The sequence below is a fragment of the Castor canadensis genome, chromosome 8 (assembly GCF_047511655.1).
Source record: "Castor canadensis chromosome 8, mCasCan1.hap1v2, whole genome shotgun sequence".
NCBI classification, from domain to species: domain Eukaryota; kingdom Metazoa; phylum Chordata; class Mammalia; order Rodentia; family Castoridae; genus Castor; species Castor canadensis.
Window position 1 is genome coordinate 97,145,358 of NC_133393.1, and position 20,534 is coordinate 97,165,891.

General features: G+C 37.9%; 1 protein-coding gene across 2 annotated transcripts in view; it reads right to left on the reverse strand.

Annotated features, from left to right (window-relative positions):
• Sarnp (SAP domain containing ribonucleoprotein) overlaps nucleotides 1-20,534 on the reverse strand; it is a 49,886-nt gene that overhangs the window by 18,858 nt on the left and 10,494 nt on the right. Inside the window, exons 2-9 of one of the 2 annotated variants that reach the window (XM_074083578.1) lie at nucleotides 19,626-19,725; nucleotides 16,311-16,357; nucleotides 15,898-15,965; nucleotides 12,206-12,257; nucleotides 10,967-11,040; nucleotides 10,499-10,527; nucleotides 6,681-6,706; nucleotides 5,277-5,345 (exon numbers count right to left, since the gene is read on the reverse strand). In XM_074083578.1, coding sequence (XP_073939679.1) covers nucleotides 5,277-5,345; nucleotides 6,681-6,706; nucleotides 10,499-10,527; nucleotides 10,967-11,040; nucleotides 12,206-12,257; nucleotides 15,898-15,965; nucleotides 16,311-16,357; nucleotides 19,626-19,725 — 465 coding nt within the window. The remainder of the gene's footprint in view (nucleotides 1-5,276; nucleotides 5,346-6,680; nucleotides 6,707-10,498; nucleotides 10,528-10,966; nucleotides 11,041-12,205; nucleotides 12,258-15,897; nucleotides 15,966-16,310; nucleotides 16,358-19,625; nucleotides 19,726-20,534) is intronic. The other variant, XM_074083579.1, reaches the window with a different exon arrangement.

Sequence of the window (20,534 nt, forward strand, 5' to 3'; positions counted from 1 at the left end):
AAAAATGAAGCTGGTGATCAATCAGAATCAATCAGGCAGATCTTATTTATCTGGGTTTTGTTTTGTCTGAGGGGGTGAGAGATTTCTTAGTCCATAGTCACCATGAAGCATATATGAGAAAAGGCATGTCATTCTATCCTCAAATAGCCCAAAGAATTGGAAGGACAATTTACAGCCTCTTGTGTAAAAAATGTCTATAAATGCCAGTGCCATTCTTTGCTCTGTCACTTCCCATTATCCTAAACCAACAGGATCCTATTCATGGACAGCTAAGCTACAAACATGAATGGAGAGACTTTTATTGGGCAAAGAAAAAGAAGGAAGATGATTTTGGAGGGAGAGAGTGAGTAGTAAGTGTGGGAAGCCAGATTTCTTTAAGTTTCTATGTCATGCCTAATATGTATAGGTGTGCTAGGAGAGCTGAATTGAAATATATGAATAATTATGCAAAAGCCAACATGAAAGAACAGCAGAAATTGTTTCCTCAAATTTGTAATGCTCAAGTTATAAACCCAAAATATGAAGAGATGAGCAGATTGTAACTTTAAAAAGTCATAAACATCACTTGATCTTTGGTTTGTTTGCTCTTACACGTCTTTCTTTCTTTATTCATGAATACTGATCTGTACCCAAATATACTGAAAAGAAAGCAAACACAAGCCCTGTGCAAAGGAGACAACAGGGTAGGTTTCTCATTGTCTTATCTGGAACACTGGGGTAGAGAAGAGGTAACTCCACACTAATTATTACTAACCACCACTATTTGTCCCATACCTTGCTGAATAAAATCTGTAATGAAGAAAAGTATAAAACTGAAAGACAAGTGGCCAAACTATAGGCTATATGGAACCCGAAATCCCAAGATGAGGGGGCTAAAAGTGTGCTGATATGGCTGTAAAACTTAATCATGTCATAAGCTTTGGCTAATTAACCAAATATGAGGTGTAACTCATCTTCAGTGAAAGATCAACAGCTAAGCACAAGATCTAGAACCAGGCAACTCCCCAGAGAACATAACCAGCTTCAATTTCAAGATTTAGTTCTAGAACACTGAATACAGCAGAGCATGGTAGTACACATCTGTAATCCTAGTACTTGGGAAGCTGAGGCAAGAGGATTGAGAGTTTAAGGCAAGCCTGGGTTACATTGTAAGATCTTGTCTTTATTTAAAAAAAAAAAAAAGGCATAACACCAAGTTCTAGGAAAAAAGTTACTTGAGGGAAAAGAAAAGAATCTTTCCTTTGTTTCTATCTTTTACTTCCTTTCTTCCAACTTCTCTTCTTCTAGATTCATTTTGAAAATGTTTACATTTTCTAGAATTATTTTTAAAATTCTGGGCTACAGAAACTGTGGTCTAAATAAATTTATGGTCTGATAAAGGAATTCTATATAAAGTTAAAAAGCCAGGTGCTGGTGGCTCACATCTGTAATCCTAGCTACTCAAGAGGCAGAGATCAGGAGTATCGTCATTGAAAACCAGCCCAGGCAAATAGTTCACAAGATCCTATCTTGAAAATACACACACACACACACACACACACACACACACACACACACACACACGAGTATAGTATAGTGGCTCAAGCGGTAGGGCACCTGCCTTGGCTCCACAGTGAGACCCTATCCCAAAAACACCAAAACCAAGGGCTTGGGGGAACGGCTCAACTAGTAGATCACCTGCCTAGCAAGCACTCAAGGTCCTTAGTTCAAACCCCAGTACAAGGTCGGGGATATGACAAAAGTGATAAGAGTACCTGTCTAGCGAGCCAAAAAAAAAAAAACCCCAAAACAAAAGTGAGGGAGAGACAGAAGCTAGACTTGAGCTGTCTAATACATAATAACTAGCCACATGTGGCTGCTTAATGTAAAATGCATTGAACAGTGCAGGTCTAGATAGCAAAACAACATTTATGGGATGACTTATGAGGAAAATTAGAGCAAACTGTCGAAATTAGATAGCTGTGAAACATTGTAATTTATGGTCCAGCCAAGAATGGTGGTACACACCTGTAATCCCAGCACCTGGAAGACGGAGGACAGAGGACTGAAAGTTAAAAGGTAGCCTGGGCTACACAGTGAGAACTTGTCTCAAGAAGAAAAAAAAAGATTTATAGTCCATGTAAATGAGAACATACACACTTCAAAAGTCACAAATCTCCAAATAAATCTGTCCCTGAAAGAATATATATTCTAGTAAAGTGCTGCTGGTGGTCTTCTGTCTCCTGGTACTGCTCTCCAAACATACTAGTTTGCAGTAAGTTCAGAAACTGAAAGTTTGCCAGGTACCAGTGGCTTACACCTATAATCCTACCCACTCAGGAGGCAGAGATCAGGAGGATCTCAGTTTGAAGACAGCCAGGGCAAACAGTTGGTGAGACCCTACCTTGAAAAGGACCCATTAAAAAAAAAAAACAAAAAAACAGAAAGAAACTAAAAGTGTTTACAAATTGCCAGAGTAATTTAATACTGCTGGGATATCTTAGTTGTATTTTACAAAAGTATCACTCAGCAATGAACTAGAAAAATTTAAAAACTAGTCTTTTGGAAATGATTTTTAAAAAGGCCATTTAAGAAATATTACTCTAGCGCGCGCGCACACACACACACACACACACACACACACACACACACACACAATATTCATATTGACAGTGAATGTTATAGAGAAGGGAGCTCATAATCAGAGTTCTGCCAGTTACCATTACCAGATCACAAACCTTCAGAGATTTAAAATGGGAACTGAAATCTAATTAATGATCAATTAAAACACAGAAGCTAATTAACTCAATTAAGATCAAAAAGGCAGCTGGCTGCTGGTGGCTCATGCCTGTAATCCTAGCTACTCAGGAGGCAAAGATCAGGACGATTGCAGTTCAAATCCACCCATGGCAAATAGTTTGATATTCTCTCTAGAAAATACCCAACACAAAAAAGGGCGGACAAGTGGCTCAAGTGGTAGAGCGCATCTAGCAAGCTTGAGGTCTTAGTTCAAACCCCAGTACCGCAAAAAAAAAAAAAAAAAAAATCAAGTCAATGTGCCAATAGAACTAAGAAAAGACGAAACAAACATTTACAGAGGGTAAAAGCATCAGTAGGTTAGGTAATTTCAAATATACAATTATTTGCTGTTCCCAACTAGGGTAAGGATCAAAGAAGTTTAGTCATTTGCTTAAGATCAAGAAGCCAATAAACATATCTGTTTTACTCAAAATAGGCAAAACATAGAGAAAGATTCTAGGGAAAGACAAAGAAAAGACTGGTATCACTATAATGCATACTATAAAAAAAACTCAGTGAGACAATATTGTGTGATGGACAAATTTCTCTGAGGAATGTGTCCATAAGAGCTAAGTAGCAGAATATATGTTGTTCAATTTTATAAATTCTAAAGGAACACACAAACACACAATTCCCTAAACAGCAGGATGAAGTTAATTCTGAGGTTCTTAGATACCTAGCCTACATATTTGAAAGGAGATAGATGATCAGGGCTACTGATCCAAAGCACCCTTCTCCCTGGTCATCTGGGCACAGTATGAATGACTTTTGGATTATAGTATTTCGTCCTAACAAAGCTATATTTCGGCTTAAGAATCATATATTCTACTACTCTCTTAACCCCTCTAATTCTTTTCTTTCTTATTTCACATAAACTAGCAAGTTTATTCCTACTGAACATCTATGATCTCAGCATGCTAGGCAAATGGACCTGATCTTGTTATTATTGGTAAACCATTAAAACTAAAACAGGAAGCTGGGTGCATTGGCAGGTGCCTGTCATCCCAGTTAGATGAGAGACTGAGATCTGGAGGATCCCAATTCCAGGCCAGCCCAGACAAAAGTTTGCGAGACTCCTCGCCCCCTACCCCTACCCTGACAGAAAAATCTGGGTATGGTGGTACATGCCTGTCATCCCAGCTACTGCAAGAAGCATAAATAGGAGGATTGCAGTTCCACCAGCCAGGGGAAAAAAGCAAGACCCTATCTATCTCTAAAATAACCAAGGCGTGCTTCAAATGGTACAGAGCCTGCCTGGCAAGCTCAAGGCCCTCAGTTCAAATCCCAGAACTGCAAAAAATTTAAAAAAAAATTAGTACTTGGAGGTGTATGGCTCAAGTGGTAGAGCACCTGCCTTGCAAGCTTAAAGCCTTGAGTTCAAACCCCAGTACTGCCAAAACAAACAAACAAACAAACAAACAAAGAAGCTAGGTCTAGAGGTACACACCTATAACCCCAGCACTCAGGAGGTTGAGGCAGGAGTACTTAATAGTACAAGATCCCGCCACCCCCCCCAGCCCCTACAAACAGACGTTGCTCAGTGGCACAGTACTTGCCTAGTATCTGCAAGGGCTTGTGATGGATCCCCAGCACTGCAAGCAATTTAGCCAATAAATAAATTGTAATATAAAAGGAAGAAAGATGGAACACAGTTTTGTGCAAAGTTATGTGATCTATGGTGGCACAAGTGATTGCTTTTAGTGCATTTTTTCCCCTAGCAAAAAAACAAGTAATGCCAGGCAAGTTTCTTCCAATAGTTTTCTACAGTTAAACACTTCCTAATGAAATAAAAAATGATTTTTTTTAATGATTTTTTTCTGATTTGACATAGCACCACCACTTAAACACCAAGAAATGTGCTCCCATTCTCAGAGAACAAAGATTAAGAGAACACATATACTGGGCAAAAAGGTGAATCTTTATCATTTTCTCTAATGTTCCTAGCAAAACTCCAAAGACATCTATGCCCTGGAGAACTGATCACCCCAAGATCATGTCAACAAAGTCACCTTGCTTAATAAACTAAACAGTGTCAGTTATCACAGGAGCCGAAAGAATGAAATATTTTTATTATTTTTGTTCCACATCACCTTTAAACTTTGTTTCTAGGTACCTGTGACCTAAAGACAGAACTGTTTTCTCCTGTTTTTAATTTCCATTATGCCTATATCAGAAGTTAAAGCAAATTTTCATCTTAACCAAATGAAACATAGACAATTGCCTGGGTGAAAGCTATGAAAACAATCTAAGGAACAAAATAACTAGCTTGTGAAGCAGGTCATATAATGAAATCAACAGTAAGAAAAGGTGATATTCAAAGGATCATATAAAATGAAATGCTGAGAAGCCAGCTACAATCTCACAATCTCAGGAGAGTCATTTCTAATCTATATAAAACTCTGTCAACAATTAAAAAAAAAAAAAAAAGCCTGTCAAACTGTTCTAACATTGAGAAGAAAAACAAAAAGCACAAAGCACTTACACCCAATCTACATTACCTTTCTAGAGATTGAGGAGACATTCAAACCAAATCTTTGTGCTCTTTCCTTTAGCTTATCCAGGTTAACCTACAAAAACACAGGTGTACTTTTAAAAATCAAAATAGAGAAGGCAGAAACTATGATCCTATGCTAAAAGTTCAAATAAGCCTGTAACACCAGAGCTAGGCATGGTGGTGCACATCTGTAATAATCCAAGCATTTGAGAGAGGCTGAGGCAGGAGAATTCTGAGTTCAAGGCCAGAACAGGCTACAAGGTGAGACCCTGTCCCAAATAATAACAATAAAAAGTCAATAACATCAAAGATACACCATGTGCCAAATTCAGGAACTAAGTAGCACCTGTGCATCCCCCCATCACTGATTATTAAAATGCCTCTTCCGGAATGCAGTGAAGGATTCAGCCCCGCCTCTTTCATTTCTCAAAGGTGACAAAAGCCTAAGAAGGGTTTAAGATCAAAGTAGGCTAACACCCCTTTGAAAAAGCAACCACATGTATAAATAAATCATCACCTCTCAACAAGTCCATCATGCATGATCCAAAGTCATTAATTCTTACACAGTCTCTGCAAGTAGTTCTTAACTCTATCTTCAAGCCAAAGATAAACTACTACTTCAGTGCTCCCGTCTTCAGAAGACAAATATACTTCCACTACCCAACTCAATTCTCTTCCAAAAAGTCCTGGTCTGAGACTTGTTATCACAGGTTGTTTAGAACACTTCTATTAATAATGTTAATAAGGAAACATTTCAACTGTATATATAATACCGAATGGCAACATTATGCCAGGATTTCATAAAGCTTACCTATTTTATCACAGCATATTTCCATTTTCTAAACATGTCTAGTCACAATGGCCCAGAAGGCCATTCTTAGTCTAGAATGCTTAGTCTTCTTTACTGTCTGAGTTTATATTTAGAAGGTAATGTTAAAAAATAAATAAATAAAACCAATATCTACAAATAGAAGTTGTTTCCACAGATTTTCTTGTGGCTAAAAATTAGACAATATGGGGCTAAGGATGTAGTTCAAATGGCAGAACACATGCCGAGTAAGTACAAGATCCGGGGTTCTTTCCCTAATACTGCAAAAAAGAAAAAAAGAAAAAAAAAAAAAACCAACTTAGATATTATCTAAAAACCAGTGACTGGACAAGGAATCTATTCATCTTTTCAAAATAAGTAGAGGTAAGAAGGAAAATGTCTATAGTAACACTGACCTCTCCGTACCTCAAAAACATTTTTAATTTTTTTATTTAAGACATACAACTCCATACTGAGAACAGTTACCAAACCCGTGATCTCAAGACAGTTCCCTCTGACATGGAAAGAAGTCTTTAACTTTAAAATTAACTGGGTAGAGTTAAGATCTGGCATTGCAAGTAATAAAAAAAGATTTCATACCATAGGCTTGTTGTCAGATGACAGACCTACAGAAGTAAATAAAAGTTTTATTTAATATTTTTAAAGTCATAAAGTTAAGTCAATAGTCTTCAAATCAAATTAGATAGCATAAAAAGATTATATAGAACAAATATATTTTATCCAACAATGAGAAAGAAAAAGCAGAAAATGAGTCTAGACATCATGTCTATACATTTACTGCTAGTGTTGATATAAAATGATGCAGTTGTTTTGGAAAACAGCTCGGCAGTTTCTAAAAAAGTTAAATACATAGTTACTATATGACCTAACAATTTCACTCCTAGATACATGCCCAAGAGAAATGTAAACATATATTCACGCAAAAACTTTATACACAGGGGCTGGCAGAGTGGCTCAGGCAGGAGAGTGACTGCCTAGCAAGCGTTGAGACCCTGAGTTTAAACTTCAGTACCACCAAAAAAAAAAAAAGTTATGAGTACTTATCAAATAACACAGCTTTTGCAGGGAGCTGGTGACTAATGTATGTAGTCCTAGCTACTCAGGAGTAAGAGATCGGGAGGATCACGGTTTGAAGCCAGCCCAGGCAAACAGATCATGAGACCCCATTTGTAAAAAGACCCATCACAAAAAGGGCTGGTGGAGTGACTCAAGGTGTGGGCCCTGAATTCAAGCCCTAATATCACACACACAAAAAAACTGCACACAAATGTTCATGGCAGTATTATTCGTATTAGACAAAAACATCCATCGAATAACTGAATTAAATAAAATGTGATCTATCCATATGATGGAATATTATACACAATAAAAAGGAATAGAATAGTGATACGTGTGATACATGCTATAATACCAACCTTGAAAATATTACACTAGGCTGGCAATGTAGCTTAATGGTAGAACAATTGCCTAGAATGTACAAGCCCCTAGGTTCAATCCCCAGAACTGGAGGAAGAAAAGAAAAGTCCAGCATGGTAATACATGCCTGTAATTCCAGCACTTGGGAGGCTGAAGCAGGAGGATTGTGGATTACAGTCTAGGTGATATAAGTGAGACTCTGTCTCAAAAACAACCAAACAAATTAAAATACCAAAGAAACAAACAAGCAAACTATTATGCTAAGTGAAAGAAACTAGTAACAAAAGATAATGTATTGTAAGGTTTCATTTATATGAAGGCAAGTTTAGAGAGAAAAAAATCAATAGTTGTTTAGGTACTGGGATAGAAGAAGGGAATGGGATATAACTGCTAATAGACACAAGGTTTCTTTTGGGGGTGATATTAAAAATAGACTACAGTGATGGTCACACAACTCTCAGAATAAACTAGAACACAATGAATCATAAACTTAAAATGGATTTATTGTATGGTCTAAGAATTATATTTTGGAAAAACTTCTGAAAGAGAGATCTACTGAAGGTATGGTTCAAGTGGTAGAGTGCCTGTTTTATACACAAAGCCCTGAGTTCAAACCCCAGTCTCACCAAAAAGAAAAAAAAAAAAAAGAGAAAGATCATAGCTGTACAATCAAGCAAAACTACTATCATCAGCTGAAATTGTGGCAACTTAATGTCAATGTTCTATCCTGAAATTACCAACAAGAAAGAAGCAGTTCATTTGTGTGTAGACCCAACCCTAACTTAGTGAATAATTATTATTTCAAACTTTTCAGGGCTGGAGGAGTGGCTCAAGTGGTAAAGTGCTTGCCTAGTAAAAATGAAGCCAAGTTCAAACCCCAGTATTGCCACCTCCTCCCCCCACAAAAAAACTTTTCATATATTCCTTTACTTTGGCAGTACTGAAGATTGTACTTAGTGTCTTCATACTTTCCTTGAAAGTACTCTACCACTTGAGACATGCCCCCAGTCCTTTTGCTTTTAGTTGTTTTTCAGATAGATCTTGTGCTTTTGCCCAGGCTGACCTCAGACCACAATCCTCCTACTTCTATCTTCCCTGAAGTTACAGGCATGCACCACCACATCCACCTTGTTTATGAGATAGAAACTCGCTAGTAACTTTTGCCTGGGCTGGCCTTGAGCCTTGATTCTATTTTATTTCCACCTCCCAAGTAGCAGGGACTACAGGTATGTACCACCTCACCTGGCCCTTTAGAATTTTATTTTAATCAATCTTTTTATTGTTATTTTTTGTTTTGAGGAGGGGTTTCAACTCAGGGCTTCATGCTTGTGAGGCAGACGCTCTACTACGTGAGCTATGCCCCAGCCCTCAATGCATCCTTTTAAACATCCCTAAATTCTTTTCTTTTCTTTTTGGTGGGAGTAGGTTTTGAACTCAGGGACTTGTGTTTGGAAAGCAGGTGCTAAGCTACCTGAGCCACAACTGCAGTCTTTGTTACTCTGGGTATTTCGGAGATGGGAGTCTCTCGAAGTATTTGCCCAGGATGGCCTCATAACATAATTCTCCCAATCTCAGCCTTCCAAGTACCTAGGATTACAAGCATGAGCCACTAGTACCCAGCCAGTTCTTTTCCTTTAAGAGTTATTCTCAGCTGGACGTGGTGGCACATGCCTATAATTCCAGCTACCCTTGAGGTAGAAGCAGAGGATCAGGAGTTCAAGGCCAACCAAGACAAAGTTAGTGAGACTGTATTAAAAACCCAAATACAAAAAGAGGGGATAGGGTGGGGCTCAAGCAGCAGACCACTTGATTATCATGCCCAAGGACCAAGGTCCAACACCCAGTACAGCATGCATAAATAAATAAATGTGATTCTGTAGTTCTAGGATGTCAGAATTCTATAAATAACACTGCAAATGTTAGCCACACATTTACTTTATTGATCATATTTCTTTTTCAAATGATTAATTTTAGCTTTTATCATTCTTTAAATAGCACCTTTTTTTTCTTGTGGTACTGTGGTTTGAACTCAGAACCTCACAAGTGCTCTACCACTTGAGCAACATCTTCAGCCCTTTACATCATCAGTGTTGAACTTTCACTAAATCTTCTTTTCCTATCCATACAAGCTCATTCATGACTAAAATAGGAACATAATTATTTTTTCATCTAGTATGTTTCAGACAATTTTCTCTCTCTTCCTTTCACAGTACTAGAGATGGAAATCAGGGTCCTGTGCAGGTTAGGCAAAGCACTCTTATCAGTGGGCTACATGCCAGTCCTTGGTTTTGTGAGACAGGGTCTCCTATGTAACTCAGACTGGACTTAAACACACTAAATAACACAGGCAGGCTTCAAACTCAAGAGCCTCCTACTTCTACCTCTTAAGTCCTGAGATTACAAATGTGGACCACCAGGCCAGGCCTAGGATTTTATTTTTAACAATAATATAGTCTACTATTTTATGGCACACATTTAACCAGTTCCCTATGGTATACTGATTGTTTCTAGTTATTGATCACTACAAAAAAAATGTGTGATAATCCTTATAGCTTAACCTTCAAAGATATAGAAGATTATTTCTTTGTAGGATCCTAGAAATAAAATTATGAAGGTAAAAGATAGTCTTTTACCATTTACCACTTATACTATCCCGTAACACTGGACAGGTACACAAAAATTTTATGCCAAGACACTAGAATGAGAAAGAAAGGTAGAAATTTCTCTGAAGAGGTCCAAGAAAAAGCAAAACAAATGGTGTAACCTCCTCTTAGTCTCTGGTAATTTAAAAACCTTCTCTTAATTGCCCATCTCTTAATACACAAGTATTAAGTATGGCTTTGACTAAAGTAAAGACTCCAATGTTGTAACATCTGAAGGGCGCCTAGAGCTAACAAGTTTACCTTACTCTGGAGAAATGAAATCTATTGGAAAGAAAGGAAATAAAAATAACTTTCTCAGAAAAATCTCTGTACTCTTACCTTTTGTTGAAACGGAAGAAATTCCAAACCTGTAGGAAGAAAAACAAGCTAAATTTTAGGAAGCTGTTCACACTCTTGGTTGTCTCCGTGTCAAGGGTACATGACACTTCTTGCTTGTGATCTCAACTTTGCAATCATTAGCTAATTCTAACAACCCCATGAAAGAGGTTCACTTTACTTTCCTTCTCACCAAGAGTCAAATGAATACACTAAAAGGAATCCCTATTAGAATTAGAATCAGCAGTCGGTTCCTGACATTTAACTAATTACAAAAACCTTGCCAATAATAAAGCCCAATTTATAGCTACTATGTTCAAATAAACAGAAATATTCTGAATAGGGCCAAAAATGCATTCGTTTCCTTTTTTCTGGGCCTTATTCTACTTAAAATCAACAATTATATCTAAAACCAAGGGTCACACCCCTGCACCTTCACACCATCTCAGATCCAAAAAGCTGGAGACTCACCTAGCTGCCCGGGCAGCTTTCTTACTCTCCAAGCTCACAGGTACATTGAATCGTTCAGCTCTCTTCTGCATTCTCTAAGTGATAATACATAAAAGGAGAAGAAATGAAAACTTCAATTTCTGGTTTAAAAAAGTTGCTTAGAGGTTTTATCTTATGAACATTAGGAGTAATCTCTTAAGATTTAAACTTAAAATACTGACAATCTATAGCACATCAGGTTACATCCAACCTAAGGCTTAATGTAACAGCTGTTTCCAGAAAGCAAACACAACCTATTATTATGTTCATGCTCTCAAAAACAAAAGGGAAGAATAAAATACAACTGACATTCTGCACAAAGCCAAGAACATAAAAACTGTGTCTGGTTGACTTTTGAAAAAGGATCAAAGAAAGAGTTTGGTTCTAACACCAATGGTAATCTTTCAGTTAGAGAAAAGAGATAGTGTTGGAGTGGCAGAGTGGCTCAAGTGGTACAGGGCCTGCCTAGCAAGCCTGCAGCCCTGAGTTCAAACCCTAGTACCACAAACAAAAAAAAGGTGTTGTCTCATAGCATTCTGCAAGTTCAATAATTCTCTACTTTGAAGATACAAAAATGAACACAAGATGTCAACTAGAACCTGGTTTCAGAGTTCTTGAGATAGAATCCTAAGAAATTTCCATCTGATCTGCTAGCAGTTTAAAGGGGACATCTACCATGGCTATCTTTTCAAGGTATGACCCAATACTTTCAGACTCTAATCCTAGATTTGTAAACATTTTAGAGAGTTAAGACTATAAAGTTATGCACAACAATACTATTGCAAAGGTAGGTATCCCTATGCCAGCCGAAATATTTTCTTAGAGTAGTTGGGATGAGAAATCAATATCAAAACCTGTTGAGGTGTGGCTCAAGCAGTAGAGCACCTGCTTTGCAAACACAAAGCCCTGACCTCAGACCCCAGTCCTACTTAAAACAAATAAGTAAATAAAATAAAAATCTGTCAATAATGATTCTCTATTTTATTTCAAAAAAAATTTTGAAATGATGTGAAGACAAAAGAAAAAAAAAAAAAAACCAGAAATGGCTCATCATGGTGGCACACGCCTATAATCCAAGCATTCAGGAAGCTAAGGCAGGAGGATTTCAAGTTTGAAGCTACCCTAGCCTACATAGTGAGATGCTTTCTCAATTAAAAAAAAAGCCAAAAAACAGAAAGAAAAAAGAAATATTAATTATGTTCTACTAAAAAGAATCCCTACCTCTGTCTGTGGTATTTCAGATGTAATTTTTACCACCTTCTTCTCTGCTGCCCTAGAAAAGAAAGAGTTTTAAAAATCAGAAACTGATATTTCAGATCAAAACCTTAGAAATGGGTAAGAATTCACTTGAGTCATATCCTCTGCCCCCTATCTCTCTACCACCCCTTAATCCAAAGAAACATGAAGTTCACTAGAACTCTGGTTCCTTGAACTATTATCTATTTAGAAGAAAAAGGTCAAGTAAGACTAAGCTACTTTATCTAAGGTAGAAGGAAATAAATGTGGCTAAATATTTTCAGCCATAGGGAATATTCAAAGGATACCAAAAAATCATTTCATTTGTGTTTAGTAACTTTAAATTTACTTTTAGACTAATGCCTATCCCTCTAATCCTCATTTATTTCTCAATTTCCTAAGAACAATTCATGAATGCTCTATGAGTCCTGATTTCCTTCTCTCACAAATCCCTCCTTTCTCCCATGGGGACTGCAGTTCTAGATGAAACAGTCAAAGTGGAACAAATAAAATTGCCAAAGGAATAAGAAGGAAAAAAAGACTAACAGGGGGCAGTGAGTTGAATTAGGAAAACATGGCAAGTTACTGGTCAAAAGGTTTGAGAAAACAAAAGAGGAGGGGTGGGAGACAAAGTTCGGAAATACCCAGGATAAATGGAAGGGCATTAACTATCTAACAAACAACTCCCATAAAACTGTGGGTCATAATGTGTCCCTCATTTAGAGACATGGGCAGCTTTTGTTCCAATATCCCGGACACTTTTCCCATTTGATGCCTGAAAGGGAGTAATGGTTTAATGACATTTTCAGAGGAAGCAATTTTGGAACAGGAACTTACTCTCTCCTCCATCCTTTTGTTGGAGGTTCCTGGACCAGCAGACAAGCAATGGGTGCCCCCTGCTGACCATAACTAAGTCCTACAATATTTGACGGCCTCAGCTGAGGAAAAAAATAACCATCAAACTAGAAACAGAAGTGTATTTATGGAGACCCTCAGGTCAAAGATGAAGTAACAGGATTCCCTTCCAAATATTCAAAGAACTTAAATCAACCTTGAACATTATTGACTTTTTAAGAAATTTCTACATACTTCTTATTTCCTAAGCATCTTTCGCCAACCCTTTCTGCCTCAGGCAAAAAAAGGCCACAAAAGTCTAATGTTTTACTTGAAGTCCAATGTCATTAAGAGAGCAGTCCTCTCCATCAACTGCAGGTTAATGACTCCTTCATCTTGAAACACAATCATTGCACTAGACCTCATAGCAGAATGGAAACCCAAGAGAGGAACGTTCCTTCTACATTCCAATTCTCTCAGATACAATTAAACTCAAGTAGTAAATACAAGTCACATTCTGGGAAGACAAATTTCTCTCTTACCCACAGTCACATACAAAAACCACTCCCTCATGGGTGGTAAGAGAGGGGGTGGGGGCAGGGGGAAGAAATGAACCAAGCCTTGTATGCACATATGAATAAAAAAAAAAAAAAAAAAAAAACCACTCCCTCAACAATAGAGGCCAACAATCTTTCCATACATACTTTAGTCTAAAACCACAACTATTACGCTAAAAAGCAAAAAGCAAAATTACCAACACAACCCTACTTTTAATTTCCTTGTTTCAAAATTTACCAATAGAATTAAAGCGCCCTAAAACAAGAGAATTGCACATTTGACATATACCAAACTTTCAACATTATTTTTTAACCCAAACAAGCCAATTATCATTGTATTCATTTGATCTTCCTTCTTTCTCAAAGGTTCCCAAAACATCTTCATTTCAAAGCTATTGCTCTATCTCTAATTATAAACTTATAATGGAGGCTGAGAGTGTAGCTTACTGGCAGAGCACAGAATGCATGATAGGTATACATGATGCCCTGTATTCAATCTCCAGCAAAAACATAAGTTTGAACAAATACTTAACTAATGGCTTTACAAAGAAATATCTGACAAACTCTTATCAAAATGTTAAGTGCACATTCTGTGTGATACAGCAAATCTGCTAAGAATTTATCCTATGGACATACCTGCATAAGTGTAAAAACAGTCAGATAAGGACACAGAACACTGTTTTTTTTTTTTTAATCTAAATGTGTATCAACAGGAGAATGGTAAAATAAATTACCATTCCTGTTGGGTGTGGAGGTACATGCCTGTAATCCCAGTACTTGGGAGGCTAAGGCAAGAGGATCATGAGTTCTAGGCCAGCCTGGGCTACATAGCAAGACCCTATCCCACAGGAAAAAAATAAAGGTAAAATAAATTAATAAATTTCCATTCCTCCAATAAATAGAATACTATTAACTGCTAGAAAGAATAAAGGTTCTAAGGTAATAACCACTATATCTGGGTGATGGGTACATGAAGAATCTATCATACTATTCTCATTTTGTATTAGCTTACAATTTCCTACAAAAAACAAAAAACAGAAAGAAAGACTCACCACGTACAAGAGCAACTTACTATACTTACAAGGTTGATGTGTAAAACTCATAGAATGTAACATTTAAATAAGGAAATTATGGGCTGGAGGCTGGAGGTGTGGCTCAAACAGTAGAGTGCCTGCCTCTCAAGAATGAAGCCCTGAGTTCAAATTCAAACCCTAGTACCACTGGAAAAAAAATTCCGATTATATATTAAAAAACTCCAAATGTGAAAGAAAAATCAAGAAACAGTGTGCATGGGCTAACAGAGTGGCTCATGTGGTAGAGTGCCTGCCTAGCAAGCATAAGGTCCCGAGTTCAAACCCCAAATACTACTAAAAAATAAAAAAAAGAAACAGTGTGCATAGTGTATATACATTTCCACATAAACACTACATATATTCCTAAATATACACACACATCCCTTATGTTAAATACCACAAAAGAATCTAGAATCTACTAAAAAACTCTGTAAAGTCTGATGGGAAGCATTGGGGATGTACCTCAGTGGTAGAGTGCTTGACTAGGATGTGTGAAGCTTTGAGTTCAATCTCCACCGCTGGGGGAGTTACTTAATTTTAAATTTACATATTCCTCTATTACTATTTAACTTTTTACTTGTAACTATATTGCCCTTTATAATTAAACGCATTCAACATAGCTATAAGGAACAAAAATGGTAAAAGGGACAGAATTGTTCTTAATGTGAAATACAAAATAGTCAGACATTTGTGGAAAGAACCCCCCCCAAAAATATTTGTGATAAATTTCACAGGATAGTTTAAACAAATTGAAACCCATTTCCCACTCTAGTATTTTGTCCTCCCTTTATCCACTATAAATAAAAAAAAAAGGATACAGTGTTACTTAAGAGATAAAACCTCTGCTCAATCCCCTCCTCCCTTACAAAATTCTGATACGCAGTTTTATAATAGAGTATAAAACTCTATACACTGTACGAGGATATATGTCCTAACAGAATAATCTATTACTATGAAAGAACAGACTACAACTAAACTGTGTCTGGACTTGAAATCACCTGGTTCTAATTACCTATTACATAACTTGGGACACAAAGTGCTTTGAGTCACTAGAACCATACGTGAAGTAGACCCTTCTAAAAATGTCTAATCTAACCAGAAATGAAAAGGTCCGTGTGAGTGTATGGAGGTAAACAGAGTCAAACTTTAAACCCAATAAAAACAGAACTGTCTGTTAATACAAAAACTGTATTATAAAAAAAGGGATAATTACACATCAACAGTTTTTTCAGGGGGTTCTTCCTCTTTGACAGGCAGTTCTATGGGCTTTGGTTCTTCTTCCTAAAACCAAATGAAACAAGGGTTAACATAAATCAGAAGTAAATATCCATCAACAGAAGAGTAACTCCAAAATGAAACAATCTTTCAGAAACATAACTTTCCTCTTCAGCAACTCTTATAAATTTGCATCTAAATGCTATGATTGATATTAAGGAATGTAGTCAAGGTAGTGGTACATTATTAGGCCAGTGATGAACCTCATTATTTCAACTCACGGGCTGGTGGAGTGGCTCAAATGGTTAAGAGCACCTGCCTAGAAAGCACTGAGGCCCTGAGTTTAAATCCCAGTACTGCAAAAACAAACAAACAAACTACAACAACAAAAGAAACCTTTTTCCAACTCACCTCTGTTTCATCTCCCAGTACATCTTCTTCATTTGCTTCCTCTTCAGCTAAAGAACATTAAAATATTCAGGTCAGGTCAAGCCCCACTACAAAACCATCTTGATCACTGTGCTAAGGGTAAAATTACAATCACTTTGCTTTCCCCACATAAAATTCAATAATGAAGGCAAAATTGGTATTTATATAACTTGGGACATTTTAAGACCAGACTGCTACCTAACACTACAGAGTTGAATTACACATGAACTGAAAAACTAAATGTGATGAGGTCACACTATAAAGTTAATTTAAAAAGTACAATAGGAAAATATTTTTGAAATTTACTTGGGGGGGAAGGGTTTAAAAAGAAAACAAAACAAAACTCAGAAGCAAAAAAAACAAGAGAAAAATTGACTTTTCAAAAGTAAGGATTTCTACTTAAGAATGGACACCAAGCTGGGCACCAGTTGTGCATGTCTATAATCTTAGCTACTTGGAAGGCTGCGATCAAGAGGATTAAGGTTTGAGGAAATCCAGGGAAATACGTTCGCAAAACCCCATCTCAATCAATAGCTGGGCTCAGGCCAAGTGCCAAGGGCTCACGCCTGTGATCTAAGCTACTCAGGAGGCAGAGATCAGAAGGATCAAGGTTCAAAGCCAACCCAGGCAAAGAGTTCATGAAACCCTATCTCAAAAAAAACCCATCACGCACACAAAAAAAGGCTGGTGGAATGGCTCAAGGTACAGGCCCTGAGTTCAAACCCCAGTACCGAAAAAAAAAAAAAAAAGCTGGGCTCAGTGGTATGTACCTGTCAACCCAAGCTCCCAAGCTCCCAAGCTACATGGGAGGCTGAGATCAGAAGGATCAAATTCCAAGCCAGCCTGGGCAAAAGAGTTTGTGAGGTGCCAAACCTAGTACCACAAAAGGAAAAAAAAAAAGAAAAGGTTTGTGAGACGACCCCCACCAACCATCTCAATGGAAAAAAGCTGGATGTGGTAGTGACTGCCTGTCATCCCAGTGACTGGGTGCAGGAAGCTTAAAATAGGAGGAGGATCCTGATCCAGGTCAGCCAGTCTCTACAAAAAGCAAGATCCTACCTCCAAAATAACTGGAGCGAAAAGGACTGCTGGCATGGCTCAATCAAGAGTTCCTGCCTAGCAATCATGAGGCCTTGTGAGTTCAACAAAAAAAAATTTTAAAAGACACCAAAGAAAAACTTAAAAGACAAAGGACAAATATATCTATGTCTAAAACCAACAAAGTAATAGTTATTAGAATATAAAAGAGATCCCTGCAAACCAGTAAGTAAATGAAGGAAATCCAATGGAAAAATGGACAAAGAAACCCAAAAAGCTATGAACACAAAGGACATTTAAACTTTTTTCAGAGAGAAAAGTAAACTTAAAACACCATAAAATTAGCAAAAATAGGATGCTTGATAGAATAATGCCAAGTTTAGGTTTGTGCAGTATATAAGAATACTGCTGCACTGGTCATAAGAGTACAGATTTACAGGGTAATTCTGGGAAACAAGTTGGCAGTGCTTAGTCAACATTAAGAACATATAGCTGGATGTGAATGACTCATGCCTGTAATCCTAGCTATCCAGGAGGCAGACATCAGGAGGACTGCAGCTCAAAGCCAGCATAGCAAATAGTTCATGAGATCCTATCTCAAAAATACCCAACACAAAAAAGGGCTGGTGGAGTGGCTGAAGTGGTAGAGTACCTGTCTAGCAAGTGTGAGGCACTGAGTTCAAGCCTCAGTTTGAACTCAAAAAAAAAAAAAAAAAAAAAGAACATATACATTGGGGCTGGGAGTATAGCTCAATGGTTTAGTGCCTAGCACGCACAAAGCCCTGGGTTCAATCCCCAGTACCATAAAAAAAAAAATCACTTGGTCATGTACACAGTGACTGTCAAAAGATACCTAGTAAATTTAAATTTCTGGCATGAGTAGAATTAAAATTCAATCCTTTTAACTCTCAGTCTAGAGATACTCTTTTTTTTTTTTTTTAAGATAGGGTTTCATTAAATTCTCCAGGCTCGGATGTGAGGGCAATCTGGCTGTGACATCTGTCACCCCATTGATCACCAGGGTTGATTCAGCTGATCTAGCTGATTAGGGGGGTGTCCTCTTCATCCCTCACCTTCCATGTGCGTACCTTCCATGTGCGTCCCTCCTGAAGCTGCACGCTTGGTTGAAGAAGACAAACATCCCCAAAGAGGAGGTTATAGGAGTAGCTACGCTCCCCTGCTAGAACCTCCAAACAAGTTCTCAAGTTATCCAGGGTGGCCTCAAGTTCACAATTCTCCTATTCCAGCCTCCCAAGCTGCTAGGATTACAGGTCTGGCTCTCCATGCTAACTAACATATGTACATACACATGCACGTACATACAGACAAACATTTATTTTTTCAGTGCTGGGAATCAAAGCCAAGGCCACGTGCATGCGAGGCAAGTGCTCTAACACAGGGTTACATCCCAGCTCTCCATGCTAACTTTTAAATAGCATGTTGAAAAATTCAAGGCCAGCCTGAGCAACATGGCAAGATCCTACTTTTTGGAGGTATTAGAGTTTGAACTCAGGGCCTTGTGCTTGTTAGGCAGGTGCTCTACTACTTGAGCCTGCAGCCCAAATTTGGGGATTTTTGTTTGTTTTTTCAAGAGATGAGGCAATTTTAAACATCTGTCCTTTTTTTTTTTTTTTAATCATCTTTTCTTTTTCCTTTTATTCATATGTGCATACGATGTTTGGGTCATTTCTCCCCACTTCCCCTGCACCCCCCTTACCTATCCCACCCCCTTCCTCTCCCAACATTTGTCTTTAATAAAAAAATCATATTAGCCAGGCAGTGGTGGCTCATGCCTATAATCCTAGCTATCAGGAGGCAGAGATCAGGAGTCTCAAGGTTCGAAGCCAGACCCAGGCAAATAGTTCATGAGACCCTATCTCAAAAAAACCCAACACAATTAAGAGTTGGTGGAGTGGCTCAAATGATAAGAGCGCCTGCCTAGCAAGTGTGAGGCCATGAGTTCAAACCCCATATATAAATATATTTATTAAAATAACCACCATTTTGGATGACCAAGAGGTGGACTTTTTTGTTTTTTGAGATAAGGTCTCACTCACTACAAGCCCAGACTGGCTTCAAACTTGCAATCTTCCTCCAAGTGATAGATTACAGGGATGCACTCCCATGCCCAGCCCATTTTATCGATGCTTTCAATGTATCTTAGGTCACCAATGACCTAAGAAAGGAAGAACTCTTCTAACTGGCAGAGTCTGAAAATTAATCCCCTCACACATCACCTTGCCTCCATAAAGTACTCACCATGTTCTTCAAGATATGCCTGGAGCCTGTTGATAAGATCTTGTTTTATTCCTTTGGTCTCCAAACCACGAGCAAGACATTCTTGCTTTAGTTCAGCAAGCTGAAAAAAATAAATAAATAAACTTTTCCTTAGTTAACAGTATGAATCCCAATAAATGAAAAGAGGTATTTCTCACAAGGGAAAAAGAGAGAAGAATGCAAAGTTCAATTCCAAACTTAATAATACTGAGACTCTGGATCCAAAAGATGACCTACTTTTCCTCTAATAATATTCAATATGCAAGAGGACTTTTCTAACATACTGAAGAATAAACATCATACTTTGTTAAGATTCTGATCTATTTTGTACCTATTTATTACTGCAAATCCTTAGCTCCTTATAAATAACTATGGGGGTTATTTCTAAAGATTACTCTGCCAACTAGCATATGGGGGGAAAAAAACGAACTTCAAGCAGAAAATCCAATGACTTGAGAGCCAATTCTTCCTAACACCTTGATAGGGTTTGGACATGGTTTGAGTGTGTCTCTCAAGAGTTCATGTGTTGTAACCTTGGTCCCCAGTGTGGTGATGTTGGAAGATGACAAAATCTTTTAATAAAAGCTGGAACAGTCAGGTATGCGGTGCACACCTGTAATTTCAGCAATAAGGAGGCCAAGGTAGGGATATTTTGAGTTTGAGATCAGTCTGGGATACACAGACAGTATGAGGACAGCCTTGGCTGCATAGGGGACCTTGTGAGATAGGAAAGGAAAGAGTAGAGGAAAGGAGAGAAGGGAGAGGAAAGGAGAGAAGGGAGAAGGAAGGAGAGGTGGGAAGGAAGGAAAGGAGGGAAGAAGAAAGAGTAGAGCCTAGTGGGAGGTATTCAGGTCATTGGGAGAATTGACCTAGGAAGGCATTAATGCAGTT